The 26,411-nt window shown below is 44.2% G+C and overlaps 3 protein-coding genes across 3 annotated transcripts; all 3 read right to left on the minus strand.

Annotated features, from left to right (window-relative positions):
- Window positions 1–5,909: 5,909 nt before the first annotated feature.
- LOC132814785 (ferritin heavy chain A-like) lies at window positions 5,910–8,146 on the minus strand. Its single transcript, XM_060823572.1, has 4 exons — window positions 8,045–8,146; window positions 6,569–6,715; window positions 6,220–6,345; window positions 5,910–6,065 (listed from the first exon to the last, which is right to left on the minus strand). The coding sequence occupies exons 1-4, from the start codon at window positions 8,144–8,146 to the stop codon at window positions 5,910–5,912; spliced, it is 531 nt and encodes a 176-aa protein (XP_060679555.1).
- Window positions 8,147–11,763: 3,617 nt separating this feature from the next.
- On the minus strand, window positions 11,764–13,797 carry LOC132814788 (ferritin heavy chain A-like). The gene is made up of 4 exons (XM_060823576.1): window positions 13,696–13,797; window positions 12,658–12,804; window positions 12,367–12,492; window positions 11,764–11,919 (listed from the first exon to the last, which is right to left on the minus strand). Exons 1-4 carry the CDS (start codon window positions 13,795–13,797, stop codon window positions 11,764–11,766), a joined length of 531 nt encoding a protein of 176 aa, XP_060679559.1.
- Window positions 13,798–19,132: 5,335 nt separating this feature from the next.
- Window positions 19,133–20,870, minus strand: LOC132814789 (ferritin heavy chain A-like). Its single transcript, XM_060823577.1, has 4 exons — window positions 20,769–20,870; window positions 19,904–20,050; window positions 19,558–19,683; window positions 19,133–19,288 (listed from the first exon to the last, which is right to left on the minus strand). The coding sequence occupies exons 1-4, from the start codon at window positions 20,868–20,870 to the stop codon at window positions 19,133–19,135; spliced, it is 531 nt and encodes a 176-aa protein (XP_060679560.1).
- Window positions 20,871–26,411: the final 5,541 nt, after the last annotated feature.

Below are 26,411 nucleotides of genomic sequence, written 5' to 3' on the forward strand. Positions count from 1 at the left end.
TCCTGCTCACTATCACCCAGACAACTCTAGAACTGAGCCTCTCTCTCACAAGCTCTTGTGTTTATCCTCCTGGGGCACCCTGCACTCAACTGGGGAATGACATCACCAATGATGATTGACAATCCATAACAGCCAATCAGGAATCTCTATCAATCCAGGCACCAATGAAAAAGGAGAGAGGGCTGTGGGGCCAGTACTGAGACCCAGATCCAATCAGTGATTGGGAATGCAGAGAGGTTTGGACAATTAGTCTTGATTATACAAGTGTGTTTGAAGTGATGGATCTTCAACACACTGCAAACTAACTGGCTGCTTGCTGTTTAATATGTGATACAGTGGTAGTGTCCATACCTCTGGTTCTGAAGACTCCAGGTTCAGATTTCCCTGTCTCTGGAACTAGATGCCCAGAAAATACCTACAATGGGATTGGAATGTGTTATGGAGTTCGCCAGACCGCTCAAAACATTCTGAAGCAGAAAGCCCCAGACCATAACTTTGCAATTTGATTTGATCAGTGTACAGTGAAGATAACTAGGTTGACTACTAGATTTTAAAACAGACAAAAAAGTATTCATAAAATTATACAATGAAATCAAAGAACAGAATAAAGAACCCTTACAGAACTCAACCTATCCACTAGACTTAATTATGCTGTTCAGAATATACACAATAGTGCCAATAAAAAACTCCCTTTAGAAACTAGTATAAATGGAACACATGCTTACAGGTTGAATTTAAAGGGCAGAAAAGAGAGATAGTTTCCACACAGCTCCCCTGTTGAACTTCCCTATTCAAGACTGAACTAAAACTGCTGCTAGTGAGCTGACCATTTCCCTTTCATTATACAGGTCACTTCTAAAACATGACCACTTTGGCCTGAAATCTCATCTGTTTACATATAAACAAAAGGCCTCTCAAATCCTTTTCATCTCTGTGTCAAACCAGACTGATCAGAGCCCGGCCTGGTTTATTGCCCCTCGGAAAAAAATCAAGGACAGAGTCTCCTTGAACCAAGGAACAGTTTTTAGTAAAAAAGGGACTAACTTTTTGGCAAATGAGGTAATTAAAACCTCAACCTGAGCTACAAATCTTCTCAAAACTCGCAACGTAATTAAAGAATGTTACTTTTAGGGAAGCACTTTTTCATCATCTGACCAAACCTGGTCCTTTTGCCTCGACTTTCCATCTGGTTTCATTCTAAAAGTGGTTCAGTCCTGGATTAGGTGATGAGATTTGTTCCCTTGGATTAAACTCTGGTTCAGGTGGGCTAGATGGGGGAAGCATGTGATTGACAGCAGGAACCACCAATCACCATCTAAACACTACTCTCCTGAGACAGACCCCACCAATGGACACAGTTGACCCACCCAGAAACAAAGTGTATTTGGAGATTGATACATGTCCTGGTCAAAGTGGGTCTGAGATACAGGGAATACCCAGTGATCACAAAGGACTTTGGTCAAACATTGTCAGTTACCGGCTGATGCATAAAGTAAGATTGATTCTTTATTAAAATAACTGAAGGTCTAACAGAGTGTCAACGGTGTATCAAACCTGGTTTTGCTTTCCATTTTTGTGATCTTTAAATGGTACGGTATAATGCTTTTCTATGTTTTTGTTGGCTTCTGTGCTCTTTTGTTAGTTGTATGTTGCTGCCCATTTAAGAATGGCAGTCCTGTAGGAGTGGGATTTTCCTGCAGATAGCATCCTCACCAAAAAAACGGGGTGAATATATCCTAACGGTTCCTGTTCTTGTTCCCTCTGACAATAGTCCTTGGAATTTAGAATTTCATAAAGAACACTATCACACAGATGCAGTGTTTGATCAACCACAAACCTGTTTGTTAGAATAAACCTCATGATGCCCTGGTACAATACCTCTCAGCTTGTCTAAACGGTACAACATCTTGACTGGTTTGTCCAGTTTAATATTGAGACTCACCTAAAACAGACAGCAGAGGGGCATGGCTGATTTGAATGAAACTTCAACCAACATAACCTTACATTTCTGTCCAAATTGTATACAACTCAAATCCAAAAACGCCTGGTTTGGTTTGTTGCCACTAAATTACTTTATGTTTCCCTCCCTCATAAGGTCAGAACTGAGGATGTTTGCTAATGATTGTACAATGTTCAGCACCATTCACCACTCCTCAGATACTGAAACAGTCCACATACAAATGCAACAAGATCTGGACAATATCCAGGCTTGGGCTGAGAAGTGGCAAATAAAATTACACCCGGCAAATGCCAGGCAATGACCCCCTGCAATACAATCTACCAAAGGTCACTTGACTTTCAATGACTCTACAATCACTGAATAATCCCGTTATTAACATCCTTTAACTTACCATTGACCAGAAACTCAGCTGGACTCACCACATAAACACAATGTCTACGAGAGCAGAGGCTCGGAACGCTGTGGTGATTAATTCACCTCCTCACTCCCCAAATTCCGTCCACAGAATACAAGGAGTGTGAAGGAATACTCCCCACTTGCCTGGATGGGGGCTGCTCCAACAACACTCAAGAAGCTCGACACCATCCAGGACAAAGCAGCCACCTGATTGGCACCACACCCACAAACATCCACTCCCTCCATCATCAACGTTCAGAGGCAGCAATGTGTATTATCTGAAAGATGTACTGCAGAAATTCACCAAAGATCCTTTGAAACCCATGACTACTTGCATCTAGAAGAGCGAGGGAGGTAGATGCATGTGAACTCCAGCCCCTGTAAGTTCCCCTTCAAACCACTCACCATCCTGACTTGGAAATATATCACTGTCCCTTCAGAGTCTCAGGGTTAAAATCCCGGTATTCCCTCACTAAGGGTATTGTGGGTTTACCTACAGCACATGGACTGCTGTGGTTCAAGAAGGCAGCTCACCCCCACCTTCTCAAGGGGCAACTAGGGACAGACCAACCAGCAACCCCACATCCCATGAGAGAATTTTTAAAAATTGTGTAAAGCTCTCAGCCCCTGTGCCCCTCAGATATAGCTGATGATGGACCTCCCTCCTCTCAGTTTCTGGTGAGAATGATGGCTTGACTGATTCGCACCCTCCCTCCAGCTGCAGACCCCTCCAGTCCAGGATCACTCCGATTTGACAGGAACACTCGCCATTCCCAAAACCCCCAACCCCACGGCTCCGTCTGCTTTTCATTAGAGGCTGGAGTCAGGCCGACCGATCCTATCCCATCTTCCAACTGCAATGCCAGGTGTTTCATTCAGGATGATCCTTATTGAAATAATATCAGCACATTTCTTGAGGCTAGCCTGCTGAGTGGTCAATGCGTAGCCCCCTCTTTGATCCAGACAGGCCTGCTCAATGTTATTATTTCCACAATCCAATCCTCTGAATGGCAGTTGTCTGGGACCACTTGGTTCTTCAATATCCTTCTCCATGCCTCAGTTAGATGACATGATGGTGGTTATCCTGTGCCATTGTTGTGTTCAAATCCCAACTTCCAGCCCATTTAATATCATCAGTTCTGTTCTGATGTTGGAATAATTAGATTAGATTACTTACAATGTGGAAACAGGCCCTTCGGCCCAAGTCCACACTGACCCGCATACCACCCAGACCCATACTCCTACTCCTACATTTACCCCTTCACCTACCACTATGGGCAATTTAGCATGGCCAATTCACCTAACCTGCACGTTTTTGGATTGTGGGAGGAAAACGGAGCATCCAGAGGAAATCCACGCAGACAAGGGGAGAATATGCAAACTCCACACAGAGAGTCGCCTGAGGCTGAAATTGAACCCGGGTCTCTGGCGCTGTGAGGCAGCAGTGCTAACCATTGTGCCACCCAGTAAATTTGATAGCATTCTTAACTTCCTTATTTAGATTAAATTACTTACTGTGTGGAAACAGGTTCTTCGGCCCAACAAGTCCACTCCGACGCGCACCCACCCAGACCCATTCGCCTACATTTACCCCTGCACCTAACAGTACGGGAAATTTAGCATGGCCAATTCAACTAACCTGCACATTTTTGGACTGTGGGAGGAAACTGGAGCACCCGGAGGAAACCCACACAGATACGGGGAGAATGTGCAAACTCCACACATTCAGTCACCTGAGGTGGGAATTGAACCTGGGTCTCTGGTGCTGTGAGGCAGCAGGAATGTCTGAGATTAACCTCTCAAACGTATCATTCATCCACATGTTTTGTAGTGAGTCTTGTCTTTTATTCACAGTACTTGTATCTGGGAGGTTTTGAATTTATTCCCACTTTATTCCATTAATTCCCATCGGAGGGGAATCCAATCTCCCAACAGCACGTTTCCCTAACTATTCCAATAATTTGGAAGTAGAAAATGACAGATGGCTAGCATATGGACAGAGGTAATTCCTTTTTAAACAAAGAGTTCTCTGGGTTGGCCTTTCAGGAGTGTTTAAAATTTCCTTTCTCAAAAATTGGATCAGCAGCCTCTCATACTGTACAGAGACTCACCACACTTCTGTTTATCTCTACATCAACTTGCAGGCTTACTCTCACCAGTTCGGTGTTAGCCTCCATGGGCTGCTCCCATGGTTTAATTTGTGGTTTACACGGAGCACATTTAGTCTGGTTTCTGTGCCTTAATGTCACTGTCTATTCTAACAACAGACCGAGCAGACTGTTACAGAGCAGGTGCTATTACACTGGAATGTCACACTGTGACATCGTACAGTGATCTTAAGGACTGGCGGGAGATATGTAACAGGAGCAATCTTTCCCCAAGGAGTATTTAAATTCGGTATCCCCTGTTGGCAGAAATTATTTAAATCTTAAATTCATTTCCCTCCATGAATTTCTCACAACAGCAAAAACATAAAAAGAACCCTGAAATGAAGAGGCATTAATAGTGGATAAAGCACTGAAATCTTATTAAACCTATTGCATCCCTCAAAGCCCTTTGGACACTGGATAGTTACAACTGAAACATCATTTGAAGCCATTCAACAGCATTAATAGGACAAGCAGCAGCAGGAGGAGGAAAGATTGCCAGTTGCGTAAATAAACTGAGTAATTCCCCCACTACAAATTGATTGCCATATGCAGTTATGCGAGACTGATTTTAGCAATACCTAGGTATAGCATGGTGGGAAGGTGAGATTTAGCTATCCCTACTCTTTGCACATTTTATGAACTATGAAGGAGTTTAACTACCTTAACTTGAATGATTGCAGCACTCCATTGCCCATGGATGACTCCCACATTGGGACAGGACCCACAATCCAATGATGTTACATTAACAACTTGGGGGAAAGAAATGGATTCTCCCTCTGGCAACTATGGTGAGATTTGGAACTCCCATGGAGACAAACTCGTTTGGTTGATTGTTGGGGTTTCTAACAGGCTTTTCAGAGACTTCCTATACTGGTGACCACCATTGACTAGGTTTGGTCCTGTAATGAAGTGACCCACTACTGGAGTCATTGGGAAACTAACACCCAGATCACTTGCAGCAGTTTTGTTGCAGCAAGAAACCTAGATTCTGAGAACTTTGACAGCACAAGGAAAGTCACTAAAAAAAACTTGTACATAGGTAAGCAAAAAAGTCAGAAGTTGCTTTCTCTCCCCAGTTGTTGCTAGAAATTCAGAGCTTTTCTCTCCTCCCCCCCAGCAATTTGACTTCTAGCATCTGTAGATCATTGTTTTGGATTAAGACAAGTCTGTTTTCTCACATTGGATCATAACAAGATTTACCGGATGCACTCCAATCGACCCTGAATATTTAGATAGTGATCCCATTCCATAATGTGGAAAAATCCACAACTTGATCAATTCATCCACAAAGAAAACCCCCAATTCATTTGAGAATTGTTTATTTAGTAATTTACAAAAGAGAGCCCAGGACACTTTCATGTATTAGAAGCAGCAGCTCTACAGGTTTCTCCACTGCAGTCAGTTCAGTCACTCTCCCCCAGGGTGAGCCTGTCAAACAGGTACTCTCCCAGGCCATTCTCAGGGGCTCCCAGTCTCTTCAGGTTGGTGATGTGATCTCCCAGCTTCTTGATCATCTTCACTTGCTCATCCAAGTAGTGCCTCTCCAGGAAGTCACACAGCTGGAAGGCAAAGGAATTTTAGATGAAAAAGACCAATTTTATTTCATTAGTAGGAGTTTTAAGCCCCTCTTGAACTACAGTGAATCTCAAGATAATTGTTTAGTGCAAAGAAATTGCTTTATAATTAGACTGAAGCCCACATTGGTCAACTCACATGAGGGTCAGTGTGGTCAGAGGAGAGTTTGTGCAGATCCAGCAGACTCTGGTTCACATCCTTCTCCATCTGCAGAGCTCTCTGCATTGCCTCCAGACCATTGCCCCACTCATCCTGCTCTGGCTTCTGGAGGGAGGGAAAGGAAAAGTGGTCACTTTCTTACAGGTCAAGTTCATATTTAGTGAATGAAGCAATATGGCTTATAGCATGATTAAAGTGGAATTGAATTGCTTCAAATTCACATTAGATTTACAGTAATTGTGCTAATCAAATAAACATTTAAATCAAGTTGCTTTAAATAATATAAAAGTACAATTGTTTAATCTAGGAGAGATTAGTCAAACCCAACCTTGACATCCTGCAGGAGGACTCGGCCTCCACGTTTATTCTGGAATTCCATCAGTTTCTCAGCATGTTCCCGTTCCTCATGGGACTGCTCCTTGAAGAACTCAGCAAAGTGACACAGGGCAACATCATCCCGGTCAAAGTAAGAGGACTGGGGATAAAGTAGAACAGAGATTTCATAATGAAATTACAGCATGCAGCATGATTCTTGTCAACCACTTTAAAACATGTTTGTCATGTCATACCTTTGGGATGCGAGCCCTGGGCCTCCTGGTTCAGGAGTAGGAGACACCACCACTACACCAAAGGAGCACTAAGTTCCTTCATCAGTAGTGAGGTGGACAGAATCTTGGTCACTTAATCAAATTGAATTCAATTTGAACCCAAATCCCAAGAATCTGACCAAGCCTCTCAGTTTCAAGCCCAATCACATTAGAATCTAAATTGGGATGTGGTGGTTAAAGATAAGCTTGTTCAAGTGGTGTTATACACTGCCAAGCAGGTGGGCCTTCACATTCAGTGGTCAGGACACTGTGCTCCAAGATAACCTAACAATTTGTTTTTTTTTTAAATATACAGACGTGTTCGTATATAACTGAATGGCCCATTACCTCAAGGGGAAGGCCACTCCGGAGGTTTTCCTGATCTATTAACCACTAGCTGGTCACCCAGGTTTGTAAATTTCCCAAGTTATTTCAAGTGACTAACTTATATGCACAGCCTACAGGAGGTCAAGGGGAGGGAGGGAATAAACTTCATTAGTCAATGAGATCAAATTCACTTGTGAATGTTAATGAGCTTTACTTGTTAAAACCCAGAGATTTATTGGAATTACCTTCCATGTAAATTACAAATTGAACTGAACTACAGATACACTGGCACCTGATAGGGAGAGCTTCAGCTTTATTTCAAATAACAGGAAATTATCCTACATTCTGGGACAACATACACCTCAAGGATTCTCTTATGAGGATCGATCAACTCAGCTGACCTCACTGAGAAGGTGATAAAGCAGAGATCCCTAGATTTCAAATTAATACTTCAACACAAGCCACTTCACTCAGTCTTGGAATCTTGGTGCCAGAACCAAAAAGAGTTTGTAGAGACAGATTCGCAACAGTAAGACAGTTACAACTCTAAATGGAGCTAAGACTGATAACACTGAATCAGTGTTAAGTTAAAAAAAAAAGACATTTTCTAGTTGTAGTCAGCACAGAACAAACTTTGCCCATGTCAATAAGAAAAGCAAACAGACATTCATCCAGGTTCATATTTATTACATAAGCAAAGGCAGGAACCAAGATAGCTTCAGCTTTAAAGCTTTGCATCAGCGTGTAGCAACAAGGAGCAGTCACTGCAATGTTGTGAACCATATATTTGAAGTACCTCAATTCTCAAGGAGAAAAAAAGTTCAGGTTAGTGTTAAATTGGAGAAAGTCCAACTTTTTCCACAATACTTTGATAGAAGCACAAGCCTCACCATGGAGAGGTAAACATAGGCGGAATAGAGCTCCAGGTTGATCTGCTTGTTAACAGCAGCCTCACAGTCCTTGTGGTAATTCTGACACACTTGGGAGGCCATCTTCACTACTCCTGCTCACTATCACCCAGACAACTCTCGAACTGAGCCTCTTCCCCCCCCCTTGCTGTTGCATTTATCCTCCTGGGACACCCTGCACTCAACCAGTGGTGACATCACCAATGATGATTGACAAATCTTAATAGCCAAACAGAATCTCTCATCAATCCAGGCACCAATGAACAAAGGGGATGGAGATTAGTGGGGCAGGGCCAAGACCCAGAGCCAATCAGAGGTTTGAAATGTCAATATTTGGGATATTATTCTTGATGAGGTCACTGCTTTCAGATTAATAGGTTCTCAACAAACCTCCTGGTTGTATACAGCTAGATAAAAATGGAATGATTTTTTAAAGATTACTTTTGAAGTGCTTTTTCAAGTGATTTCAAGTGCTTTTTCTGATCCTTTTGCTTCAAGTGGCTGTGTTACTGAGATCTCCTATGTTGACTTCTGGCTTCATTTGAGAAGGGTTTATTCTTGGATGAAGTGATGAGATGTGCTCCCTTGGATTAACTTTTGCTTGGGGTGCACCAGACAGAGCAACAATGATTCCCATCTGGAACTGTTAGTTACATGACAGGCAGGAGCTTCCAGGGAGAAATACCACCAACAGACACAGTCAATCCACATGAACAGAAAATACATTCAGATCTTGATACCCGTTCTAGATGAAACAAGAATTCAAGATGCAGTGAATGTCCAATGGTCACAATGGGCTTTGACCAAACTGACAGACATCATGTGGCCACTCAATGGTCCCCACAGGCTTTGATGAAAGCCTATGGTTGTACTGGCTCTGGGGGCAATTATTGATTGATCCTTCCCACAGGAACTGCTTCCAATCAATATCTACCTGCGGACATGGATTAAAACATCAAAGTGGTAAGAAGCATAAATTCTTATTGTTGAACTTCTATAGAATCATCACAGAATCCCTACAGTATGGAAACAGGCCATTTGGCCTGACAAGTTCACATTAACCCTCTCAAGAGTAATCCACCCAGATCCATTCCTGGACTACTCTACAGTTACCCCTCACTAATACACCTAGCACATCCCTGAACATGATGGGCAATTTAGCATGGCCAATTCACCTCACCTGAACATCTTTGGATAGTGGGAGGAAACAGGAGCACCAAAGGACACCCACGCAGACACGGGGTGAATGTGCAAACGCCACACAGACAGTCACCTGAGGCTGCAATCAAACCAAGGTGCTGGCAGTGCTAACTACTGAGCCATTGTGCCCTATACAGCGGCAAAATGAAATATGACTGCAAACATAAAACAATGCAGGGACTTAAATCTCATATTGCTGATGTCAGTTCGCAAGAAGAATGTAGATTATCCAAATGGCAATAGTTTGGGAAGTTGGAGTGCGGGGAAGATGCAACAAGACCTGGGTATCCTTGAACACCAACTGCTGAAAGAAACATGCAGCTGCAGCAGGCAGGGATGACCGCAGATGGCCTGTTGGCCTTTGCAACAGAAAGATGAGAATATAGGAGCAGGGACGTCTTGCTGGAATTGTACAAGTTATTGATAAGACCATACGCTGAATGGTGTGTGCAGTTTTGGTCTCATGGTGGATATTCTGACTGCAAATGGAGTTTAATACAGGTATGTGTGAGGCCTTGCATTTTGGAAAGTCAAATCAAGGTAGGAGTTTTATGGTGAATGGTAGAATCTTAAGGAGTGTAGTGGAACAGAGGGACTTTGAAGTTCAGGTTCACAATTCTCTGAAAGTGGAGTCACATGTAGACAGGGCAGTGAAAAATGCTTTTGGCACACTGGCCTTCATTGGGTAGAGCATTGAGTATAGAAGTTGGGAAATGTTGCAGTTATTACAGGACTTTGATGAGGCCACACTTGGAGTATTGTGTTCAATTTCAGGCACCTTGCTATATGAAGGATGGTATTAAATTGGAAAGAGTGCAGAAGAAATTTACACTGACTCAATGGTCTAGGTTATAGGGAAAGGTTGGACAAACTAGGACTTTTTTCTTTAGAATGGAGGAGACTAAGGGAAGATCTTACAAAAGTGTATAAGATCATGAGGAGTATAGATAGGGTGATTGCATTCTGTCTTTTTGCCAGGGCTGGGGAATCGAGGAGAAAGAATAAAAGGGAACCCAAGTGTCAACTTTTTTACAAAGGGTGGTACGCATACGGAATGAGCTGCCAGTGGAAGTGGGTACATTAACAAAACTTCAAAGACATTTGGACAAATACACAGATAGGAAAGGATTAGAAGAATATGGGCCAACTTGCAGGGAAATGGGGTGAGCATGGATGGACATTTTGGTTGGCATGGACTGGTTTGGACCAAAGGGCCTGTTTTTGTGCTGTAGGGTTCCATGACTCCAATAAAAATTACCACATGGAAGGACTGAATGAAGGATAGCTGGATCATTAAGACTATATATACACACACACACACTGGAGCTTAGAAGGTTAGTGGTGATAAGGGGAAGAACGCCAGAAGCCCATGAAATTATAATAGGGCAAAGAGATCTTGCTCAATAGGCTAAAGAGTAGCAGAGAGACTTGATTTTGGATAAGCGTTAAGGTATTGCATTTTGGTAAAACAACAAGGGCATGACTTATACAAGTGAAGTAGACCCTTGGATAGTACTGTAGACCAGAGACCAAGGGACTCTGATACATAATCCTTGGAAGTTTGTGTCACATGTGGACAAGGCTTTTAAAGACATTTAGCATACTTGCTTTCCTTGCTCAGTCATTTGAGTTAGATCATCATGTTGGGATTGTACAGGACATTGGAGGGGCTTTTCCTGGAGTACTTCGATCAGCTCTGGTCACTACTATAGGAAGGCAATTATTAACTTTGAGGTTTCAGTAAAGATATACCAGAATGTTGCTAGGATTGGAGACTTTGAATTACAAAGGGAGGCTGGAACAGAGGAGGCTAAATGACCTCAGAGGTATAGATAAGGTGATTGACAGGTGCCTTTGCCTAAGAAAAGAAGGAATTTCAGATGGTTTTTTTTTTAAAATATAAAATTACAAGAATAAAGTTTGACTTTTTGTGAAACCACCATATTAGTTTTTGTGTGGAATGAACTGCTAGAGGAAGTGGTGAATAAGTACAGTTATACAAGTGTCTTGCCAAGATTGTAAGTTCATACAAAAAGCAAGTGGAGATGTAGGAGCCAAGAACATGTAGAGGGGACTGGCTTGATTAGGACTAATGAAACATTTCTCCATCCTTGAAAAGCCTACACAGATTTCCCTAACACTGCAGTGGAAGCCAAAACACAGATCAGAGAAAAATAGAATTAAGGCTAAAGATATCAAAGGTAGAGTTGAATGCTCAGTCATGATGGTGTTGAAATAGTCAATGGACCAAGTGACATTGTTCCATTTTCTAGAGCCCAAGATTAGATTGTAAAGAGGAAACTTACATTAAAAAAGTCTTTCAAACAATGCTCTTTGGCCTTGAGCTGGGACTGAGAATTGGCAGATTGAAAGAGTGATCTTAAATGGTTTCCATCACTGCACAGATGTTGGTTCCAAATTAAAGAGGCACAAACAAGTAAATATTAAGTGTTTTATTTCAAGTTACACATTTCACAAAGCCCAACTGAGAAGTACACAGTTCAGTCACTTTCCCCCAGGGTGAGCCTGTCAAACAGGTACTCTCCCAGGCCATTCTCAGGGGCTCCCAGTCTCTTCAGGTTGGTGATGTGATCTCCCAGCTTCTTGATCATCTTCACTTGCTCATCCAAGTAGTGCCTCTCCAGGAAGTCACACAGCTGGAAAGAAAAACAAAATCTGATCATGTCAAGATCAAATATACCCTTCTCCACCAAGACTGGTATTCCCCTCAAGCTTGGGAGTGGAGGATTGAGGAATTGGAGGCTACTACAATTACAACATTTAAAAGGCATTGGGATGAGTTTATGAAAAGGAAGGGTTTGGAGGGATATGGGCCAGGTGCTACTAGATTGGGATGGGATATCTGGTCAGCGTGGACAGGTTGGACCAAAAGGGTGTTTCCATGCTGTACATCTCTAGGACTCCGACAGTTAAGGGATGTCACAGATTGCTTAACAGCCGAGAAAGTGCTCAGATCTGACTACAATAGAAGCTTGGTCCACTCCCAGGCTACACTACAATTTAGATGCAAAAATCAGAGGCTAAAGGGCCAAGTGTCTTATCCATTAAGGACAAGAGCCCAGACAAATGCATCAAAAACTCACATGAGGGTCAGTGTGGCCAGAGGAGAGTTTGTGCAGATCCAGCAGACTCTGGTTCACATCCTTCTCCATCTGCAGAGCTCTCTGCATTGCCTCCAGACCATTGCCCCACTCATCCTGCTCTGGCTTCTGGGAAGAGAGAGAAAGGAGAAGGGCTTCACATTCTACAGTTGCATTTGAGACACTACATTTAGAGAGAACTGTGGTGTCAGTTACTGTAATAAACCACAGACGCTGCTATGAAGCAGCTTAATGCTCAGAATTAGTCCATCTACAATAAACATCAAACCCAACCTTGACATCCTGCAGGAGGACTCGGCCTCCACGTTTATTCTGGAATTCCATCAGTTTCTCAGCGTGTTCCCGTTCCTCATGGGACTGCTCCTTGAAGAACTCAGCAAAGTGACACAGGGCAACATCATCCTGGTCAAAGTAAGAGGACTGGGGGAAGGAGAGAAAAATCAAGTGTCTCTTAAAGCTCCAAAAGCAATTCAAGATCTTCAATTAATAGACAAATTTGTAACAGCATACAACTTAGTTCCCTGCTAAAGCAGTTAGCTAGATTCAGCTCTTGCTATTCAGCTGAATAGCATTGAAGCTAAACATTTCATACCAAGCTAAACCTGAATTCTTATGTCAGGTTATGTAGTACATCCTGCTTTCAATGAATTGAACCAAAGTGCCCTTCTCTCAGTGGAGGAGATTTTTTAGAACAGGGTAGCTCTCTCCACTATCTGGCCCATCATTGAGAGACACTGACATAATAGGGTTTACTGACAGATACTATTTCAAACATTACCATGACTGTATTGCATTAGAGAAAGTACTTCAAATTGATTCCAGGACAAGCAGTTGAGATACTGTCAAATACCATTGAGCAAGTTATTATACACATTTTTCCATTTCACTAATGAATGGAGTGATCATTGCTGTGAATAAAGTCTCAACATCAGAAGGTTGAGAGCTTAACATTCAAGGAGGGAACAATACTAAAGGAGGAGCTGTCAGATGACAGCAGTGACACTACAGTGTGAACTTTTGGCAATAAGTAGGTCCATGATTTGATACAAAATCCCAACTATAATTCAACAACATTCAGATACACTTCTGGGAGTAGGTAGTACAAGAATCTAGGCCTCTTGGTTCAGTAGGGACAGTACCACAAGCTCACACTACACCTTAAATAACCAGAGCAGCTGCTGTAGACATTGTTCACTCAAAGGTTATTCTATGTTTAAGATCACCAGAGCATTGCACAATCCATTTTACCAATACATTAAATCAACAAAAGTCCAACTCTTCAGGTTGAAGTCTCAAGTCCACAAGCCTCACCATGGAGAGGTAAACATAGGAGGAATAGAGCTCCAGGTTGATCTGCTTGTTAACAGCAGCCTCACAGTCCTTGTGGTAGCTCTGACACACTTGGGAGGCCATCTTCACTATTCCAGCTCACTATCACCTAGACAACTCTAGAACTGAGCCTCTCTCCCACTAGTTGCTGTATTTATCTTCCTGGGACACCCTGCACTCAACCAGGGCGTGGTAGCACCAATTATGATTGACAATCCCTGACAGAAAATCAGGAATTTCCAATCAATCCAGGAACCAATGAACATAACAGGGAGGACTGTGAGGGAGGAGCAGAGACCCAGAGCCAATCAGAGATCTGGAAGATAGATAGGTTTGAGAGATGAAACTTAATGATATCATTACTTATGGAGTAATAGATTCTGTGCACACTCCAAACTAGCTGGATGCTTCCAGTTGGATGTGACTGAATGATAAATGGAAACACGATATTAACTTTCACTCCACCTTTTCTAAACATTTGAATGTGTTCCCACAAATTAAATGCTAAGTATTTATTTTGTTGGCTTCAAAATGCACCAAATTTCTAATGTTCATGCATTAATGGGACATGGGCATCGTGAGCTTGGCCAACATTTATTGCCTGTCCCTGGTTGCCCTTCTGTAGATGATGGTGAACTGCCTTCTTGAACCGAAGCAGTCAATTGGCTTAGCTACACCCACAGGACTGTTAGGGAGGGGGATCCAGGATTTGGACCCAGTGACACTGAAGAAAGGCCAATGTATTTCCAAGTCAGGATGGAGAGTGACTTGGGGGGAACTTCCTTGTCCTTGTATATGGTATCGGTCGTGTGTTTGGAAGGTGCAGACTCAGGTCCCGGAAGGAATTACTCTCGTACATCTTGTGGATAGTACACACAGCTGCCACTGAGTGTCAGTGGAAGGGGGAGTGAATATTTGTGGATGTGGTGCCAAACAAGTGGGCTGCTTTGTCCTGGGTGGTGTTGAGCTTCTTGTATGTTGTTGGAGATGTGCTCATTCAGGTAAGTAGGGAGTATTCCATCTCACTCCGGAGTTATGTTTTGAAGGTGGGAGATGGGCTGTTGGGAGTCAGAGGAGAAAGTGAGGACTGCAGATGCTGGAGATCAGAGCTGAAAATATGTTACTGGAAAAGCACAGCAGGTCAGGCAGCATCCAAAGAGCAGGCGATTTGACGTTTCGGGCATAAGCCCTTCTTCAGGAATGAGGAAAGTTTGTCCAGCAGGCTAAGATAAAAGGTAGGGAGGAGGGACTTGGGGGAAGGGCGTTGGAGAAGTGCTAGGTGGAAGGAGGTCAAGGTGAGGGTGATAGGCCAGAGGGGGGTGGGGGTGGAGAGGTCAGGAAGAAGATTGCAGGTTAGGAAGGCGGTGCTGAGTTCGAGGGATTTGACTGAACGTGGCTGAAGAGCTTCTGTGCAGAGGAGATGACCTGGGGTGTGCAGTGAGAGAGGGACTCACTGAAATCCTTGTAGAGGGAGGAAGAGAGCTTCCTCAAGGAAGGCATCCTTGCAAGAGGATTCGCAGTAGGTTAAAATCTTCGAGGAGAAAGTGAGGATTGCAGATGCTGGAGATCAGAGCTGAAAATGTGTTGCTGGAAAAGCGCAGTGGGTAAGGCAGCATCCAAACAGCAGGAGAATTGACGTTTCTCCTCCCAGCAACACATTTTCAGCTCTGTTGGGAGTCAGAGATTAGTTACTTGCTGCAGGATCCCTAGCCTCTCTGAATTTATCTGAACAGTCCCGTTCATATTCTGGTCAGTGGTAATCCCAGGATGTTGTGGTTCTGTTCGCCGAGCTGGAAGTTTTTGCTGCAAACGTTTCGTTCCCTGGCTAGGGAACATCATCAGTGCTATTGGAGCCTCCTGTGAAGTGCTGCTTTGATGTTTCTTCCGGTATTTATAGTGGTTTGTTCTTGCCGCTTCCGGGTGTCAGTTTCAGCTGTAGTAGTTTGTATGTGGGGTCCAGGTCGATGTGTCTGTTGATGGATGTTCTTGCCGTTTCCGGGTGTCAGTTTCAGCTGTAGTGGTTTGTATATTGGGTCCAGGTCCATGTGTCTGTTAATGGAGTTAGTGGATGAATGCCATGCCAGGAATTCCCTGGCTGTTCTTTGTCTGGCTTGTCCTATGATGGTAGTGTTTTCCCAGTCAAATTCATGTTCCTGGCTGTCTGAGTGTATGGCTACTAGGGATAGCTGGTCGTGTTGTTTTGTGGCTAGCTGATGTTCATGGATGCGGATTATTAGCTGTCTTCCTGTTTGTCCTATATAGTGTTTTGTGCAGTCCTTGCATGGTATTTTATAAACTACATTAGTTTGGCTCGTGCTGGCTATTGGGTCCTTTGTTCTAGTGAGTTGTTGTCTGAGTGTGGAAGTTGGCTTGTGTGTTGTTATGAGTCCTAAGGGTCGCAGTAGTCTGGCTGTCAGTTCTGAGACGCTCCTGACGTATGGTAGTGTGGCTAGTCCTTTTGGTTGTGGCGTGTCCTCGTTCCGTGGTCTATCTCTTAGGCATCTGGTGATAAAGTTGCGTGGGTATCCGTTTTTGGCGAATACCTTATAGGTGTTCCTCTTCCTCTTTTCGCAGTTCTAGTGTACTGCAGTGTGTTGTGGCTCTTTTGAATAGTGTCCTGATGCAGCTTCGTTTGTGTGTGTTGGGGTGGTTACTTTCATAGTTTAAGATTTGGTCTGTGTGTGTTGGTTTCCTGTGTACCCTTGTGGTGAATTCTCCGTTGGGTGTTCTCTCTACTAACACGTCTAGGAATGGGAGTTGGCTATCCTTTTCCTCTTCTCTCGTGGATCGTATTCCTGTGAGTGTGGCGTTGATGATTCGGTGTGTTTTTTCTATTAATTTTTCTGTTTAATCCCAGGATATTGATAGTGGGGGATTCTTGGTAATGTTATTGAATGTCATGGGGTAATGGTTAGATTCTCCTTTAGTGGAGGTGGCCATTGCCTGGTACTTATATGGCTCAAATATAAATTGTCAGTTGTCAGCCTGAACCTGGATATTGTCCAATCCTTACCGTATATAGAAATTGACCGCTTCACTTTATGAGAAATTATAAGCTACTTTGTAAAAGCAGTTGAGAAATAAAACCAGAACATGCTGGAGAGTCTCCGTGGGTCTGGCCGAATCTGTGGGAGGATGCGTAAAGTTAATGTTGAGTCCAATGACTGAGTCAAAATGTGACTCAAATTATTAACTCTGTTTCTCTCTCCAAAGAGGCTGGCAGCTCTGCTGAGATTCTTCAGCAATTTCTGCTGTGGTTCCAGATTTCCATTTTCTGTGGGATTTTGATTTTTTTTTAATCAAAATGGTTCAATTCCAGGGTGAGGTGGAGATGTGTTCCCTTTGATTAACCTCAGTGTGAGATAGGCCTGACAGAGTGGCTTTGATTCACATCTGGAGCCACCAATAACATCTCACTGAGAAGCCTCTTGTGAAAGATGCCTGTGGGCACAGTTGATGTGTCTGACCAGAAACTGTATTCATGTATTTACGCTCGTTCTGGTCAAAAACGATCCAACACGTATTGATATCCAGCGGTCACAAAGACCTTATCCAAATGGATGGACATCACATGGTCACTCAATGATCATCAGAGACTTTGAAAAATGCCTTTGGATACTGGCTCTGGGGGTAACTACTGACAGATGCTTTATCTAAGATTACATTGAATTTAGTATCCCTAATTTATTCGGGAGTAGGGATGGGGATAGATTCAAAACAAAATCAAGGTGGTGAAAAACAAACTCCTACAGATGATTTTCGTCACAATGACAGAGATGAAATAGGACTGTAAATATCTTTGTGAGCTACAAGGACATAAATATCTAACTTTGTTACTGTTCCCATCAAATTCCTAACATTCTATTCTATGGGATATGGATAATGGCCAGGCCAGCATTTACCCCATCCCTAGAGCCAATCATATTGCTGTAGGTGAGTCTGGAGTCCCGTGTAGGCCAGCTCAGGTAAGGACAGCAGATTTCTTTCCCTGAAGAGCAGTTGTGTACCAGGTCGGGATTCTCCCTGACAATGGACAACAGCTTCATGGTCGCAGAATGTGGTGCTGGAAAAGCACAGCAGGTCAGGCAGCATCCGAGGAGCAGGGGAATTGATGTTTGGGGTATGAGCCCTCCATCAGGATAAAAGGCTGATACCCGAAATGTCGACTCGAGGGCCGATGGGCCTATACTACGCTGTAACGTTCTCCTGCTCCTCAGATGCTGCCTGACCTGCTGTGCTTTTCCAGCACCACACATTTTGACTCTGACCCCCAGCATCTGCATTCCTCACTTTCTCCTAACAGCTCCATGGTCCTCTTTGACTGGATATTTGGATGTGGAGGAGGGTGAAGGTGAAGCATTTACTTCTGTCCACATTGAATTCACAATGCCCTATCTAAATTGGTTAATGGAGCACTGTTCCACAGACTCCACTCCTGCCAATATCTTAACTTGGCTGCTGTTGAGGTGTACTTGTCTAGGTTATAGAGAGGCTTAGAGAGAGGAGTTTACTTCAAATAGTGAACATTATGGCTACGTTCAGCATCGTCCAAGCAGCCACTCTTGCAGGTTCTCACGGTGTAGGGTTAAACTTCCCCAGTGAGTCTAATGCAGTAATTGTGGATTGGAGAGAGGGCCTAGGGCCATCACATGTTAAGATTACTGTGACATTCCACAGATTCACCAACTTTTCAGATTACCTAAACCAGGAAAGCTCTAAAGTAGACAAAAAAAATTCCAACCTTGCAGATTAGACAATAATATTCACAGGACAGTATCCTCACCACTTCAAGCACAGTTTAATGAGCTATGGAGATAAGCCTCCAGGCTTTGCTTCTAAGAAAACCAGCAAGTTTAATACAGTTGTGATTTCCAGAGAGAACTTACTGTGAAACTTGCTCTAATTTAGGATGCAAGGAGTGGGGAAGGTGGTTATGGATTTGAAAAACCAAAACAGCTGAGGTTTTAGTCTAACTGGTGATGGTCAGATAGTGTTAGCAAAGTTATTAACAGCAGCACTGGCCCTTGCACTTGTCTACAGACAAAGTTTGTAAAACTCCTCTTGCAGATCAGAATCTGGTAGTGCTAGTCTCCCCCCATACTGGGGTAAACATTTGCTCCATAAAGCCTGCTCTATACCTGGTCTTATACCCACCCCACATATTTGGTGTCAGATGAAGTAATTTGGACTGGATTTAATTATTGATCTGGATCAAGAGATCCTCTGATAGCAAGTCACAGCACAGACCTATATACAGTTTGACCTACTAGGCAGCAAAAAACAATCCAACAATGAGCAGTTTATTTACAATTGGTACATTCCATCATCAAGCCCAGGACAGTAAACTACTTCCACAGCTTCACATTCTATAGAACTCATTCATAGAGAAAACAACAAAGTCTTGCTCCCTGCAGTCAGTTCAGTCACTCTCCCCCAGGGTGAGCCTGTCAAACAGGTATTCTCCCAGGCCATTCTCAGGGGCTCCCAGTCTCTTCAGGTTGGTGATGTGATCTCCCAGCTTCTTGATCATCTTCACTTGCTCATCCAAGTAGTGCCTCTCCAGGAAGTCACACAGCTGGAAGGGAAAGAGAAAATCTGATTATGTCAAGATCAACTTGACTTTTCTCTAAGCCTGGTATTCCCCTCAGTATGGAGAGTGGACAGTTAAGTGATGTGACAGATTGCTGAAGAGCCTTTAGAAAGTGCTCAGATCTGGGCTACACCAGAAGCGTGGCCCACTCCCATACTGCACTCCCCACCATTTACATAGAAATCAGAGGCTAAAGGACCAAGTGTCTTATCCATTTAAGACAGAGCCCAGACATAAACACATCAGGAACTCACATGAGGGTCAGTGTGGTCAGAGGAGAGTTTGTGTAGATCTAGCAGACTCTGGTTCACATCCTTCTCCATCTGCAGAGCTCTCTGCATTGCCTCCAGACCATTGCCCCACTCATCCTGCTCTGGCTTCTGGAAGGCAGGAAAGGCAAAGTGGTCACTTTCTTACAGGTCAAGTTCATTTTTAGTGAATGAAGCAATATGGCTTTTCGCATGATCAATTGGAATTGAATTGCTTCAAATCCACATTAGCACAATTACTGTAAATCTGACCAGATAAACTTTAAATCAAGTTGCTTTAAATAATATGAAGTACAATTGTTTAATCTAGGAGAGATTAGTCAAACCCAACCTTGATATCCTGCAGGATGACTCTGCCTCCACGTTTATTCTGGAATTCCATCAGTTTCTCAGCATGTTCCCGTTCCTCATGGGACTGCTCCTTGAAGAACTCAGCAAAGTGACGCAGGGCAACATCATCCCGGTCAAAGTAAGAGGACTGGAGGGGGAAGGAGTAAAACAAGCCATCTCACATTTAAAAATCTAAGCAATTCTGTTTCAGAAGTTAAAAAGCCAAGTTTAAGAATGTTGTTATTTTACATTTGTTGAGCAGGTAGCTCTTAGACAAGCAAAATGTTTAAGAATTAATTTTAAAACTGAAATTGTTGGAATATACCACCCCTTGCCCTCAGGAAGTGGGAGAGGGTGGAATTTCTTGCCACTCCACTTCTGCAGACAGTGGAACTGACTCCAAGAGAACAGGTATCAAGGAGACAGTTTACTGTCAAAAACCAACCAAATGTTCCTTTCTGTTGTGGAAATTGTTCCTGACTACACATTCTAGTACCCAAGAAAAGTTACATTAGACCCACATTGCTATCTTCAGCTCAAGACAACAAACATTAGTGAGGACACATACACCATTGCACCAGCTATGGTCACCTAATAATAACCACTGCTTCAAGTTACAGGCCAGTTAACCTGATTGTGTTGTTGGTTAGTTACATAGGAAGTAGCTGAGCTAGTCCAGCATTAAACCCCCACAGAAGACAGCTACTACAAGGAGCAGGCATTGCTCAAATGTTAACTTCAACAAGAAATCTTTCACCACTCAAAATGGTTTCCCTCCCAGGAATAGAGTATGGCATAAAGCAATTTCATTAAACTGGAGAAACTCCAACTTCTTCAAACACAGAGACCAGGAGAACCAGCCTCACCATGGAGAGGTAAACATAGGAGGAATAGAGCTCCAGGTTGATCTGCTTGTTAACAGCATCCTCACAGTCCTTGTGGTAGTTCTGACACACTTGGGAGGCCATCTTCCCTATTCCCACACTCTATCACCTAGACAACCGCAGAACTAAGCCTCTCAGCCACAAGCTCTTCTATTTATCCTCCTAGGACATCCTGCACCCAACAGGGAGTGGCAGCACCAATGATGATTGATGATCCCCAATAGCCTATCAGGAATCACCAGGCATATAAGTATCAATGAACAAAGGAGGAGGGGTTTGGCAAGGAGCCATAACCTAGAGCCAATCAGAGATTTGGAATCAATCTTGCGATCATTGCTTATAGATGAATAGATCCTGAACAAACTCCTAACTTTCTGTTTGTCTATGGATGGATAAGAATGAATTTGAACAATCTGACCTAAACTGGTTCTTCTGCTTTATGGTCCAGTTTCTCTGAGGTTTCACACAATGACATCAGGTTCCGTTACAGATGGAGAAAGTGAGGCCTGCAGATGCTGGAGATCAAAGTCGAGAGTGTGGTGCTAGAAAAACGCAGCCGGCCAGGCAGCATCTGAGGAGCAGGTGAACAGATGTTTTGGGCAAAATCCCAGTAAGGCTTATGAAGGGCTTGATGAAGCCTGATTGAAGGGCTTATGCTCGAAATGTCGATTCTCTTTCTCGGACACTGTCTGACCTGCTGTGTTTTTCCAGCACCATAATATTGACTCTAGCCAGACTACAGTTGGAGTACTGGGAACAGTTTTGGCCCCTGATCTAAAAAAGGGTTGGAGGCAGTCCAGAAAAGTATCACTAGGCTGATCCTATGGAAGGACTCTCTCATGAAGAGACAGTTGAGTGGGTCAGAATAACGAGAAAAGACATGACCTGTAACATGTGTTTCTTCAGGAGGTTGACAAGATGGATGCAGAGACGGTGGTTCCTCTTGTGAGAGTGACCAGCACCAGAGAGCGTCATCTCAGAGTAAGACATCACCAGTTGAAGATAGATAAGGAGATATTTCTCCCAATCCCTTCTGAATCTGTGGAATTCTTTCTTGCAGAGGGCTGTTAAGGATGGTTGAGATAGATTTTTAAGTTTGCAATGATCAAAGTTTATGGAGACAACCAAGGATATGGAGATGAGGATTATCAGATCAGTGATAATCTCATGGGGTGGCTCCCAATATTACACCCTCCCAAGAGGGACAATTCAAACTGGATTGAAGCCACCTGAATAGCAAGCTCTCAGGATAAACTGTTCCTTTTTATTGAGGTAATGGGTTTTCCACAACATGTGGCTGTCAGACCCAATGGGCTGAATAAGCTCCCTCTGCTCCTATTCGTTGGGACTCACTGATTTCACAATCACTACCTGCAAAGTGAGAATGGTGATGAGTGTGAAAACAAAGAGGCTGCAACGTTTTTGCATTTTTATTGTTTCACAAAGGCATCGGGTGATTCGGTGGCTCATTGGTTAGCACTGCTGCCTCACAGCACCAGGGACCCTCAGGCAACAGTTTGTGTGGAGTTTACAGGCAGTGGAATGTTCCTCCTGCAGGATGTTTGAGGTAGGGGTGACCACTGATACTCCTGCCAACTTCGTCTGCAGGAAATGCAGTCAGATCCTGCTCCTCACCGAACGAGTTAGGGAACTGGAACTGGAGTTGGATGAACTGAGGATTATTCGAGAGGCTGAGAGGGTGATTGATAGAAGCTACAGGGACATAGTTACGCCAGAGAACAGAGGTAGCTGGGTAACAGTTAGAGGTGGGAAGGGGAAGAAGCAGGCAGTGCAGGGATCCCCTGTGGTCGTTCCCCTAAAAAATAGGTATACAGCTTTGGAAACTGTTGGGGGGGATAGCCTTGCAGGTGTAAGCTGCAGTGAAGGGGTCTGTTGCGTGAGGTCTGTCTCTGAGACTAAGAAGGGAAAGGGGGAGAACAGGAGAGCGCTAGTTATAGGAGACTCTCTAGTTAGAGGGACGGACAGACGGTTCTGTGGACATGGGCGAGACTCTTGAATGGTTTGTTGCCTCCCGGGTGCCAGGGTCCGAGACGTCTCGGACCGTGTCTTCAGAATCCTTAAGGGGGAGGGTGTGCAGCCAGAAGTCGTGGTACACATTGGCACCAACGACATAGGTAGGAAGAGGGGTGGGGAGGTCATTCAAGAACTCAGGGAGTTAGATTAGATTAGATTACTTACAGTGTGGAAACAGGCCCTTCGGCCCAACAAGTCCACACCGACCCGCCGAAGCGCAACCCACCCATACCCCTACATTAACCCCTTACCTAACACTACGGGCAATTTAGCATGGCCAATTCACCTGGCCCGCACATCTTTGGACTGTGGGAGGAAACCGGAGCACCCGGAGGAAACCCACGCAGACACGGGGAGAACGTGCAAACTCCACACAGTCAGTCGCCTGAGTCGGGACTTGAACCCGGGTCTCAGGCGCTGTGAGGCAGCAGTGCTAACCACTGTGCTAACCACTGTGCCACTGTGCCGGCTGGAAGCTAAAAGCTAGGACAGACAGAGTCGTCATCTCTGGGTTGTTGCCGGTGCCACGTGACAGTGAGGCAAGGAATAGGGAGAGAGTGCAGTTGAACACGTGGCTGCAAGGATGGTGTAGGAGGGAGGGCTTAAGGTATTTGGACAATTGGACTGCATTCTGGGGAAGGTGGGACCTGTACAAACAGGACGGGTTGCACCTGAACCAGAAGGGCACCAATATCCTGGGGGGTAGGTTTGCTAGCACTCTTCGGGGGGGGTTTAAACTAATTTGGCAGGGGGATGGGATCCAGACTTGTAGTCCAGCAAGTAAGCTAGCTGTGTTTCAGGATGTCCAAGAATGTAGGGAGGCTGTGGAGAAGGTAGCACTGACAGGGAATACTTGCAGACACAGAGATGGGCTCAAGTGCGTATACTTCAACGCAAGGAGTATCAGAAATAAGGTGGGTGAACTTAAAGCGTGGATCGGTACCTGGGACTACGATGTTGTGGCCATCACGGAAATGTGGATAGATGAGGGACAGGAATGGTTGTTGGAGGTTCCTGGTTACAGATGTTTCAGTAAGATTAGGGAGGGTGGTAAAAAAGGAGGGGGGGGTGGCATTGCTAATTAGAAATGGTATAACGGCTGCAGAAAGGAAGTTTGAGGGGGATCTGCCTTTGGAGGTAGTATGGGCTGAAGTCAGAAATAGGAAAGGTGCAGTCACCTTGTTGGGTGTTTACTATAGGCCCCCCAATAGCAGCAGAGATGTAGAGGAACAGGAAGGGAAACAGATTTTGGAAAGGTGCAGAAGCCACAGGGTCATAGTCATGGGCGACTTCAACTTCCCAAATATTGATTGGAAGCTCTTTAGATCAAGTAGATTGAATGGGGCGGTGTTTGTGCAGTGTGTCCAGGAAGCTTTTCTAACTCAGTATGTAGATTGTCCAACCAGAGGGGAGGCCATATGGATTTGGTACTCGGTAATGAGGCGGGACAAGTGATGGGCTTGTTAGTGGGTGAACATTTTGGTGATGGTGACCACAATTCTGTGACTTTCACCTTGGTTATGGAGAGAGATAGGTACGCACAACAGGGTAGATTTTACAATTGGGGGAAGGGAAATTACGATGCTGTAAGACAGGATTTGAGGAGCATAAGTTGGAAGCATAGGCTGTCAGGGAAGGATGTGGTGGAAATGTGGAACTTTTTCAAGGAGCAGATACGATGCGTCCTTGATATGTATGTACCTATCAGGCAGGAAAGAAATGATCGTGTGAGGGAGCCTTGGTTGACGAGGGAGGTTGAATGTCTAGTAAAGAGGAAGAAGGAGGCTTACATAAGGTTGAGGAAACAGGGTTCAGACAGAGCAGTGGAGGGATACAGGATAGCCAGAAGGGACCTGAAGAAAGGGATTAGGAGAGCTAAGAGAGGGCATGAAAAATCCTTGGCGGATAGGATCAAGGATAACCCCAAGGCATTTTATGCGTATGTGAGAAACATGAGAATGACGAGAACGAGGGTAGGTCCGATCAAGGACAGTAGTGGGAGATTGTGTATTGAGTCGGAACAGATAGGAGAGGTCTTGAACAAGTACTTTTCTTCAGTATTTACAAACGAGAGGGACCGTATTGTTGAAGAGGAGAGTGTGAAACGGACTGGTAAACTAGAAAAGATACTTGTTAGGAAGGAAGGTGTGTTGGACATTTTGAACAACTTGAGGATAGACAAGTCCCCCGGGCCTGACGGGATATATCCTAGGATTATGTGGGAAGCAAGAGAGGAAATTGCAGTACCGTTGGCAATGATCTTTTCGTCTTCACTGTCAACGGGGGTGGTACCAGGTGATTGGAGAGTAGCGAATGTTGTGCCCCTGTTCAAAAAAGGGAATAGGGATAACCCCGGGAATTACAGGCCAGTTAGTCTTACTTCTGTGGTAGGCAAAGTAATGGAAAGGGTACTGAGGGATAGGATTTATGAGTATCTGGAAAGACACTGCTTGATTGGGGACAGCCAGCACGGATTTGTGAAGGGTAGGTCTTGCCTTACAAGTCTTATTGAATTCTTTGAGGAGGTGACCAAGCATGTGGATGAGGGTAGAGCAGTGGGTGTAGTGTACATGGATTTTAGTAAGGCATTTGATAAGGTTTCCCATGGTAGGCTTATGCGGAAAGTCAGGAGGCATGGGATAGAGGGAAACTTGGCCAATTGGATTGAAAACTGGCTAACCGGTCGAAGTCAGAGAGTGGTGGTAGATGGTAAATATTCAGCCTGGAGCCCAGTTACAAGTGGAGTTCCGCAGGGATCAGTTCTGGATCCTCTGCTGTTTGTAATTTTTATTAATGACTTGGATGAGGGAGTCGAAGGGTGGGTCAGTAAATTTGCAGATGATACGAAGATTGGTGGAGTTGTGGACAGTGAGGAGGGCTGTTGTCGGCTGCAAAGGGACTTAGATATGATGCAGAGCTGGGCTGAGGAGTGGCAGATGGAGTTCAACCCTGCCAAGTGTGAGGTTGTCCATTTTGGAAGAACAAATAAGAATGCGGAATACAGGGTTAACGGTAGAGTTCTTAGTCAGGTGGAGGAACAGAGGGATCTTGGGGTCTATGTACATAGATCTTTGAAAGTTGCCACTCAGGTGGATAGAGCTTGTAAGAAGGCCTATGGTGTATTAGCGTTCATTAGCAGAGGGATCGAATTCAAGAGTCATGAAGTGATGTTGCAGCTGTACAGGACTTTGGTTAGGCCACATTTGGAGTACTGTGTGCAGTTCTGGTCGCCTCACTTTAGGAAAGATGTGGAAGCTTTGGAGAGGGTGCAGAGAAGATTTACCAGGATGTTGCCTGGAATGGAGAATAGGTCGTACGAGGACAGGTTGAGAGTTCTCGGCCTTTTCTCATTGGAACGGCGAAGGATGAGGGGTGACTTGATAGAGGTTTATAAGATGATCAGAGGAATAGATAGAGTAGACAGTCAGAAACTTTTTCCCCGGGTACAACAGAGTATTACAAGGGGACATAAATTTAAGGTGAAGGGTGGAAGGTATAGGGGAGATGTCAGGGGTGGGTTCTTTACCCAGAGAGTGGTGGGGGCATGGAATGCGCTGCCCGTGGCAGTGGTAGAGTCAGAATCATTGACGA

This window comes from Hemiscyllium ocellatum, unplaced genomic scaffold, assembly GCF_020745735.1.
Source record: "Hemiscyllium ocellatum isolate sHemOce1 unplaced genomic scaffold, sHemOce1.pat.X.cur. scaffold_924_pat_ctg1, whole genome shotgun sequence".
Classification (NCBI taxonomy): Eukaryota; Metazoa; Chordata; class Chondrichthyes; order Orectolobiformes; family Hemiscylliidae; genus Hemiscyllium; species Hemiscyllium ocellatum.